At 37.2% G+C, this 10,898-nt stretch overlaps 1 protein-coding gene across 1 annotated transcript; it reads right to left on the bottom strand.

Moving 5' to 3' along the window:
• Positions 1 to 2,916: 2,916 nt before the first annotated feature.
• Positions 2,917 to 3,492, bottom strand: LOC149069401 (uncharacterized). The gene has a single exon (XM_089250031.1). The coding sequence runs from the start codon at positions 3,490 to 3,492 to the stop codon at positions 2,917 to 2,919; it is 576 nt and encodes a 191-aa protein (XP_089106157.1).
• Positions 3,493 to 10,898: the final 7,406 nt, after the last annotated feature.

Here is a 10,898-nt window from a genome sequence, read left to right as displayed (position 1 = left end):
TAATTTTTCCCACATCGTGTATTTTCCTGTAATTACTTTTCCTACATTATATGTACTTTTCTGTTTTTATTTTTCCTGCATATTAAGTACATTTTCTTGTAATTATATTTTCTACAGTAAGTATACTTTCCTGCAAAGGATAAAAAATCTGAAACCCCCCTCCTCGAGAAAATTCTACGTACGCCTATGCTTTCCTGTAATTAACTATTTGTTTAATTTCTGTCAACCCCTTTTAAATATGAATCAATAGAATTAAAGAAATCTTTGGGATGAAATAAAATAGAATTTACAATGTCTAAGTCTCTTCGCTCATGCCGTTTCCATGATTTATTCAATGCGGGAAGGAACCAAAAAAATAAAGCTGTCTAAATTCATTAACATTTGCACTTTTAAAGTGATTTACTACAATTCCTGCTTGTATCACTGAACTTTTGTGACAAGCTTATGACTTTTGAATTTAGAAAACTAATCATTTCCACAACCCTTAAGGTTTTTCTTGACTTGGTGCTATGGATACAACACGTCCTCAGACCGATATTTTGGGATTAGCTCATGATTAGTGGTAAGTTATTAAAAGTTGTTTTAGCCCCACTGTTTGGGATGGTCAGCTCAAGTTGGATTTTCAATTTAAGGTGCAAATCTAAGCCAAACCCCCATTTAACCCTTAAATGGTTTTTGAAATTTTCCTGATCAACATTATAATTGGCTCCTGGGATTTGTCAAGCCCTAGGTAAATACATCTAGACATGAACAAGTGCATCTGTGTTCAATGTCAGGCCTTCCTTGCAAAACACTGTTGATGCATTTCGGTTCCTGTTATAAAATTGTCAAGTAGCGTCAATGTCGACAAAGTGATATTGTGCACAGTTTCTGTGTACTTATACAACTAAAGACTGTGTTATAGTTCAAAATAAAATGTATATCATATTTTAAGATTGATAAGCATAATAACAGGTTTTTTTTTCCTTCCTCTCATTCTAATTCGGGGCCGTTCAAGTATTACGTCATCATCGATGGGGGGGGAGGGGGTTTCCGATTTGCTGACTATTGATGACAAGTGGGGAGGTTTGGATAATGCTTACGTCAGCAACCACCTTTTATGAAAATATGAGTTAGGATTCAGAGGGACAGAGCTGATGATGAAATTTTGCTAACAGGGGGGGGGGGGTTCAAAAATGGCTAAAAATTTGCTTACGTAATACTTGAATGGCCCCTTTCAGGTAAATCAACATTTGAAGATGCAGATAAAAATTAATGAATCTCTGAAGAATTTGTTCTTGAAATAGTGATTTCTAATAAGCATTCAACAAATAAATTGTGATTATGATATCCCTCTATGGACATATGTTTAAAATAAAATGTTTTTGTATGACAAATCATGTGTGCTAGTTCTGTCATTTGTGTTTATTTTATATCAATGTTTAATATTCATGCTTCTATCAATAACCAACTGAAATGAAGTATATGGTCAAATGAGTTATCAGGTAAAGTTATTTGTTTGAAGCTAAGTATGAAACGCATAGATTGGTAAAACATCTTTAATATAGATGTACTTGTATATATACATTAAAACCTCGTTAAGTCGTCACCCTGATAAGTCGTCACTCCGATTAAGTCATTTTTCTTTAGACCCTTCCAGCTCTCATGGACCACAATGTTATTAAACCGTCGTTTACTCGTCGCTAATTTTGGTTAAGTCGTCACTATGAAAAAGTTTGAGAAAAGAAACAGACTATTTTTATGGCTCCCATTAAAAAAAGAGCTTGTTAACAGCATTTCCATATGCTTAAAAGTCACCATAAAATCCTATATACCCAAACGGAACAGTTTAAGTAACGAAAGTTACGCTGGGGAAGTTCATTTGCCGACTAAGGTTTTTGGAACGTTGGGGACTGTTCAGGCTAGATCTCATTTCTGCCTGGGCTCCATTGGAGAAACTGGACAAACTGCGAGACACCCAAGCTCTGTCACAAGAAGCAACGTTCTGTTTTGAGGGGGAGTCTTTTGACTTTTCCCTCCCAAGCCACACAGATGAATTTCATTCCTTTAGCAGCTTGTTATCTTCATAATGCTGTTGAAAATAATGTTATTTGGGTCATAAATAAGTTTATTTATAAAAACGCACAGTTGTGTTTGTTTTTGTGTGATATTGAGAAGGTCTGAAAATCTGCCTAAAAACAAGTTATAAGCTTTTATGAAGATGGAATGAGACACTTGAAAGGTCATTTTGGCAACCATCATAATTTGTTGAGACCGAGGAAATTTTGAAGGCAATGATCAGATCTAAGGTGGCCAGAGAGACAGACATCTCAGTTTTTTTTCGCAATTAAATTCCTGAAAAAGACTTTTGGGAGGTCTGTTTGTCCAGGTTTTTCCTTGAGCAATCAAAGACCAAATAGGTAATTATTTTCAATATTTTACACAGAACTATATAACTCTTAAATTTCAAACTATATGCATGCTATTTTAATTGAGAACAGTCTTGTGTGTATGTAGTATCATTGAGGTATATGCAGGGTTATAAAAAAGGAAGAAAAAGTTTTAGTGATAAATTTTAAGCACTCTGTCAACTTCTAATGTATGTACAGCTCACACTAGATGTTATATGTTTCCATGTTTGGGATTCTGACCGTGTTGATTTGATAACGCACATCTGACTCCACTCTGATCTGATTATAAGACGACTTGTCAACAGTCACCAAATTAATTTATTTACAAAAATTCACACACACGAAAAACATCAACATGTTATTTACACTGACTCGCAAAAACTGTATATTTTTCTTCTTCCGGTCGTTTGGCGCGTGTAATTTGCATAGTCACTTTTAACGTCAAGCGTTGGCGAAACTCCGCCACACAACTCCCCCGCCAGTCTCACATTTTATTTGTGAGACGAAACTGAACTTTGCAACCGTATCAGGAGATATAAGTTTTGTTCTTATCACTAGAACTGTCACTGGAACGTGATGAGTCATCCTGAACAGCTTCATCCAACAGCAAAAATGCCGGCTTTAATCTGTCGATGTTGACCACCTTTTCTTCGTCATTTACTTCCACCACGAAGTCCTTGGTCAATCTACGCACAACACGGAATGGACCTTCGTACGGGCACTGGAGAGACTTCTTGAAGGGACCACAGCGGATGAAGACATGAGTGCAGGTGGTGAGCTCTTTCGGGACGTAGATCTTTGGAAGTCCATGCCGCACAGGATTCGTTGGTTTCAGAGAACTGATGATCCGCTGCAATCGGGCAATGTAGTCGGGAGGGTTAGACAGTGGCTGTTCGTCATACAGCTGACCAGGAAGACAAAGTGAGGAGCCATAAGTCAGCTGGGCTGTTAAAGCATCAAGGTGACTCCTGTATGCTGACCTTAACCCAAGAAGAACCAATGGGAGCGCTTCATACCAGTCTGAGTCGAAGCCTTCCAGGACTTGTTTTAGCATGACACACATCAATGCTTGCTTGAGTGGCCTATGGAACCTTTCCACCATTGCATTGCACTTTGGAGTATATGCAGCCGTCCTTGCAATTTAGATGCCAAGCATTCAGGAAAGAGCCTGAAAAAGACCAGATTCAAACTATCCACCCCTGTCACATGTTACCTCTGAGGTGTACCAAATCGTGCAACCCACCCATGTACCAACACTCTGGCGACACTTTCAGCCGTCATATCGGATAGTGGCACTACCTCAGGCCATCTCGTGAATCTATCTACCATCGTTAGACAGTAACGGAAACCATGACACGAAGGAAGTGGTCCTATCAAGTCTATATGAACATGTGAAAAACGTTCATCTGGGACTAAAAATTTTGTCAAAGGCGACTTTGTATGCTTGTACACCTTGGTTTTCTGACATAGCACACATGCTCTACACCAAATAGTTATGTCTTTGTTTTGATTAGGCCAAAAATAACGGCTATTGATTAATTGTTTAGTGGCATTGATGCCAGCATGAGTTGAGCCATGCACCTGTTCGAAAAGTTTTTTTCTTAAGGTTTGAGGGACATAAAATCTATTTTCTCCAGTAGAACTATCACAATAGAGGTGAATATCGGAAGCAGGCATCCTCAGTTTCGTTAATTCTACACTACAATCAATATTACCATCCAGGATATTTTTCATTTCCTCATCTTCAGATTGCATTTTGCTCCATAACTGCATGTCTGCTAATGAAGAGAAGTTGCCTCAGCCATGGCATTTTTTGCCTTTTCGAAAGTTGTGTCTAAGTCCGAATTCCATTCGATTTTCCGCTTGTCATTCTTTTTTGAACCAACCAATAACTTATTTAAGGGTACAAGAATGACCGCACTGTCTGGAATGAAACGGTGATAGAAATTTATCATCCCCAAAAATCATCTAAGTTGGCTAATATCACTAGGTTTGGGAAAATTCAAGATTGCATCAACTTTTTCTTTAGTAGGACAACAACCATTTTGATTGATTGTGTGACCTAAAAATTCAATTTTCTCTTTTCAAATTCACATTTAGATTCGTTAATGACAATACCATATTCCAAAAAACGTTTAAAAATTTCTTCCAAATGCTGCTCTGGATTCTCACTAGCAACCAAAATATCGTCAATGTATGAAAAAACATAGTCCAAACCACGCATAACCTCATTGATAAATCTTTGGAAAGTTTGTGCTGCTGAACAGAGGCCAAAACTTAGAAATGGAAATTCAAATAACCAAATGGTGTTATTATGGCAGTCTTGGGTATATCAGGTAGATTAACTGGAATTTGGTGGTACTCACGAACCAAATCAATTTTAGGAAATATGCACTTTCCATTGAGCATATGCGAGAAATCGTGAATGTGTGGTACAGGGTACTTATCCGGTACAGTAATGCGGTTCAGAGCTCTGTAGTCACCCGTGGGTCGCCATTAAGACGAACCCTTGGGAACCATGTGCAAAGGGCTGGCCCAATTACTTTTTGAAGGCCTTGCAAATACCCTTATCTAGCATATAATCGAATTCTCGCTTGGCTATATTCAACTGCGCAGGATTTAATCTGCGTGCTTTGGCTGAAACAGGAGGGCCTACGGTATGTATAAAATGTAACGTGTTATGCTTTACAGTATTTAACTGCGTGATCTCTTTATACTTGAGCAAAAGATCGGCATACACAGATTTGTCCGAAACTGTTTTTACTGCCTGAATGTCACATAAACCAGCACGACCATGAGACACATGATTTGTCAAGGGCCCCAAAGCAGAATGTTTAGCACTGTTCTGCGACGATCCCTCAGCTGACTAGAAATGTTCTGCGGTAAAAATCCCCATACATGTAATAGTGTTTTTTGCACTTTTTCTTAAAGTTCTTCCGAATTGTTCTGCGACGTACGTCGCAGATTTTGGCGCATTCTGCTTTGGGGGTCAATTAAGTTGCGTTTTTTAATGTCAACAAGCAAACCAAAATGCTGTAAAAAATCAGCCGCTATAATAGGTTTGCTGACATCGGCAACGATAAATGGCCACTGCAATGTACGGCGTAATCCTAAATCTAAAGTAAACAATTTCACACCATATGTTTTTATACATGTCCCATTCGCAGCATAAAGATTAAATGTGCTAGCAGTAGTTTCTTTACTTACAAATGATCTGGGATAGCATGAAGCATCGCTACCAGTATCTACCAAATATTCAGACTTATTTAAACGATCTTTCACGTACAGCCTGTGACTTAAAACCGAATTCCCAGAAGCCGCAGCTACTTCTACTAATGGCTAGGACCATTTGCACTGTAATCGGCAATCTACGCAACCATAAATTTTTTAAAAAATTATCATCAACGTGACCTTCGCTGAGATCTCTCATTTGCCTTAACAACATTGAGGGTGAGCGATCCCCTAACTCAACATCCTCAAGTAATGTTTGAATTTTTTTCGTGTGAGAAATTTCAAATTCTGAAAGCAAACGAGCTTTTAGCTGAGAATATAGCCGATCTGAAGGGGGGGGGGGGTCGCAAACTATGTCAGTAACATGTGACAGTGTTTCAGGGTCTAACGAAGCAACTAATGTGTCGAATTTTGTCTGCTCAACAGTAATACCAGACACCCTGAAACTGGACTCTAGTTGAACAAAAAATAGTTTCACATTGTTTGGCCAAAAATTTGGTACTTTGACAGACACACGACCACATTGTGATTCAACTTTCTCATCTCCTGAATTTCCAGGTTTCGGATCCGTTATTATAAGCGTGTTAGCTTTAATACCAATACGAACGGAATTGCACTGTCAACACCCTAGAGGACACACGAGAAAGTGAACATACGAATCCGGCCTACTTTTATTCAGCCACGTGCCAATTAATGTTCTTGCGTCATTCCACGCCTTGTCACCACATTTGGGATGTCGAGCGGGTTAATTTATAATAACGCACATCTGACTCCACTTTGATCTGATTATAAAACGACTTGTCAACAATCACCAAATTAATTTATTTACAAAAATTCACACACACGAAAAACATCAACATGTTATTTACACTGACTCGCAACAACTGTATATTTTTCTTCTTCCGGTCGCTTGGCGCGCGTAATCTGCATAGTCACTTTTAACGCCAAGCGTTGGCGAAACTCCGCCACACATGTACTGTACAACTGTTTGTATAATTCTACATGAGCTGTGTGAAATTAATATTTTTACATTACCTACTTCCAATCAAACTTTTAACTATAATGTTAGATATTTTCAACAGAATTTAAAATTTCCCAGTTATGTTTGTTTTATTCTCAAACTTTCAAATATTATTTCGCTTGATCATAGTATTATTGCCAGTGTGTTATATCGAACCACTGGAAGAATATATATATGCAATTATCTAGATTAACCCAGGCTCCTAGTGGTCCAATATACATTTAGAATAAAACGATGACTCATGAAAAGAAAGAATCAGTTAAATATCAATAGCATTTAATATTTAATCCAATGATCATATGATAGAACGAGTTATATTTACACAAATAAAAGTCAATTTAAAAAAAACCATTTCCGCGATACCAAAATCTGCATAATACATAGACAGAATACTATATGTTCAATTATAATAATTTTAACTTGATGTTGGAATAACTCTCTTTTAATCACTCTCCATACCTAATTTCGCCATCTGCCCACTGTTAAATCCTCATAATTTAGGTTTTAACTAAACCCCCCATAATCTACTTAAAATGTGGTAAGAATTTCTTTCCTACCTTTCTTCCATCCCTTTCATCACGGATGATCGTCGCTCCTGATGCTAATCGATTGCAATGTGTAAAAACAAAAATTTAACTACATCTTTTCTCAACTTGATATCTAGCTTGCACTAATCAGTCTACTTTAATTTTTCAAAGATTCCAAAAAAGTAAAGTTTTGAGGGGTACCAACCCCTTATTTCTAATTGGTAGTCCGGCTTCAAAGAAAGATCCTTCCATTGGGTGATGAGGATTACGTAGGTACAAATTAGTATTAATATTGACATCATTGGTCAAGGTTCACCCCCTACGATCAAATTATACTACAGTAATACGCAGTATCTTGTATTCTTAACACAAAATTGCATATATGCTATATGTGGACATTAACATGAAAGTACTTGCATGCATAAGTGTACAACATTAATACTTTTGTTCCTCATGCACATTTTTAACATTTTGACAAATTTTTTTCTCTCTTTTTCTTCACTTCCATTTTTTCTTCTTTCATAATTTAATTTTTTTTTCCTTAATTTCATTTTTTTCATCCTTATTTTGTTTTTCTTTTTTGTATACTTTCATTTCCTTTTTTTTCTCACACTTTCATAATAATTTTTTTCTCATAATTCCATTATAATTCTACTTTGTTTTCAAGGTTTTAACAATTTTTTCTCAAATATAATAGAGCGAAATTGATTACGCATAGAAATGAACAATGTAAATGCATCCATTAAACACATACTTTTCAATATAAACATAATTTGACAGTCATTTATGTTGAATGCTTCATCTTCTGCTTCTTCAGAAATAGAGATATGTACATATGTGAAACTGGTTTTTTTTTTCAAATAAGATGGGGCTTTATCAAACTTGTAGTGCACTTCAATGTCTACCTCAAATTTAATTTGTGAAAGAAAGATAGTGAGTTTGAAGAAAAATTCTGCATGGAAAAAAAAAAAGGAAAATTGGAAGCAAATAAGCGTTCACCGTCTAATGAGGGGCCCTTCTCACTGAACAATTAACAGCATATTTGTATCCACGACGGAATTTCAGCAATAAAAAAAACTTATCACTGAATACAATTATAAAATTCGATGAATTAATTTTCGAATAATCGTTATAGAAGTTTTAAAAAATTACCATTTTCAAGTCCCATATTATTTATGTATTTACATTCACAACACTTGATTAATATGTTCCAAAAGTGGAAGTGTTAATTTGTGCCGGCCGGTTAGAGCGCAAATTGTATCGATGACCAACGGAACGCTGAGGCAATAAATTACGGGACATATTATCCAGAGCAGGGGGAGCATCACTTGCTGTACTTGTGGAAGGCCTTTGGGTTTGACATCCTTGAATAGAAGATTGTGGTCTTACAACGGCAGGGTTATCTGTGTTTCGAGAAGGCTCCTCGGAATAGTGCCCAGGGCTACTGCTGGGTGGGTTCCCCACCGAACGTGTGGCACTAGGAGAAATACATTGAAGCCATTGAAGGTCAGACAATTCATCGAAACTAGCGTGTGGCCTTTGTTGTACAATGGAGTCTGCCGGATTTCTACTATTCTCGTTTTCCCTAATAGTACTGTGTATATAATCCAATTCTTGATATCTTTCTTTGAATGGGATCAACCTGTTTGCATGTGCTTTAATAGGATTTGCTTTTGGATTTCTTGAATCAATTATTGTAAAATTTACAGGATTGTGAACTGTGAAAATTCTGTAGGGACCGACGAAATTTCTTCGCTTAGGAAGCGAAGCGTGTCTATCAGCGTCGGGTTGATGCAAAAATACTAATTGACCTAGATGAAAATTCCTATCTTTCGCGAATTTTCGTAAGTAATTTTTCTGCTTCTCTGCTGATGTAATTAGACTTTCACGCACTTTGTTGAATGTGTACTGTAGTTGTGTTGTTTTTTGTGTGACAAAATCAGAATATGAGACACGTGTATGTGGAGTTGTCTGATTAAGAATATCTGTTGGAAGTGTAGAATCGTAGGAAAGATGTAAATATGCTGGCTTTTCCTGTGTCGCTTGATGAATAGTTGAATTATAAATTAGTTCATAGTAATTAATGTATGCATCCCAATCAGTTGTTCCTAGTGCAAATATAGACAGGGACTTCAAGTTAGAATTTATCCTTTCACTTTGACCATTGGATTGTGGGCACATCGCCGTTGTTTGCAATTTCGTTACCCCTAGGCGACTACAAAGTGTTTTAAAAAGGTCACTCACAAAATTTGAACCTTTGTCTGATAATAATTTCTCAGGAAATCCAAAAATCCAAAGTCAAGGAATTTCTCTGCTGCTGTTTTTGATGTTTGGTCGGGAACTGCGTACAGTTTCACAAATTTTGTGAAATGATCAATAAACGTAAGTATATAGCAGTTTCCACGTGAGGTGTTAGGCAAACTTCCGACAAAATCGCAAGAGACATATTCCATTGGTCGAGATGGAATAAAATGACGTTGCAATGGAACAGGTGGTACTCTACGAGGAGATCGGAAAGATATGCAATGTGTGCAAGATTCTACGTAATGTTTTGTATCTGTGTATAAATTATCCCAGAAATACTTCTCTTTAATGGCGTCAGGGGCGCAGCCAGAAATTTCGTTCGGGGGGGACCAAAGTGACAGAACAATGGATTTGGCCATCTTTTTCCCTTTTTTCGGTAATTTTCTCACATTTCGGGGGGGGGCAGACCCCCAAGTCCCCCCCCCCGCTACGCCCTTGAATGGCGTGGTATGTTTTTAAGTGTCCAAAGTGTGTCAAGTGGTTGGCTGCAAGAATGTGTGGCTTGAACTTGTTAGGTATAACTATTTGTAGTATGATCTTCTGACCCCCTGAGCGAGTGATAATCCCTTTGTGCATAAGAAGACCATTCGATAGGACATACTTAATCCTGAGCTTTGAGTGTTATCGTCTTCTAATGTAGAGATTATGGTTGACAATTTAGGATCTTCGCGCTGAGCCAACTTTACCTCCTCTATGGTAGATAAAGTGATCTGTACTGTATTCACATGAAAGTCGCGTGAAAAAATATCGGCGACTTGGTTTTCCGAAGATTTGATTAATTCAAAATCATAATTAAATTCTGAGAGAAATGCAAACCATCGAGTGACTCTGCTTCCTGGAGAATCCCATTTCGATAATTTGGTCAAAGCAGCATTATCACACCTAATAGTGAAATGTCTACCATACAAATAGTACTTGAATGCTTTTACAGATTCCAGAATGGCCATTAATTCTTTTTCCATAATAGTGTATCGAATTTGTGTGGGATTTAACTTCTTGGAAAAATATGCAATTGGATGTATGACATTAGAATTGTCTATTCTCTGCCCAACCATTGCACCTAATGCAACGTCACTGCTGTCAGTAGAAAGGATAAATTCCTTGTTGAAATCCGGATAAATCAAAATTGGAGGTTGCGAAAGTTTTTGTTTTAGAATGTCAAAAGCATTCTGGGCCTCTTGAGTCCAATGAAATTTTCTACTCTTTCTAGTGAGGTTAGTAATAGGTGCCGTAATATCTGAAAAATTTTGTATGAAACGCCTGTAATACCCAACCAGCCCAATAAAAAGGCGAATTTTCCGGACGGTGTTGGGAACTGGAAAGTGTTGTATCTTTCTAATGTTTGTCTCAATGGGGCGAATGCCTGAACTGTTCAAAGTATGACCTAGGAATTCGATCTGAGGAACAAGAAATGAACATTTAGCT

The sequence above is a fragment of the Pholcus phalangioides genome, unplaced genomic scaffold (assembly GCF_987345545.1).
Source record: "Pholcus phalangioides strain wild (caught in Gottingen) unplaced genomic scaffold, Ppha-v1.0 ptg000022l_1, whole genome shotgun sequence".
Lineage (NCBI taxonomy): Eukaryota > Metazoa > Arthropoda > Arachnida > Araneae > Pholcidae > Pholcus > Pholcus phalangioides.
The sequence above is the reverse complement of the archived record's forward strand: the minus strand, read 5'-3'. Positions and strand labels throughout refer to the sequence as shown.

What these genes read in the sequence shown, in the direction of transcription:
- LOC149069401 (XM_089250031.1), bottom strand. Translation starts at nt 3,492, where the DNA reads ATGGTGGAAAGGTTCCATAGGCCACTCAAGCAAGCATTGATGTGTGTC.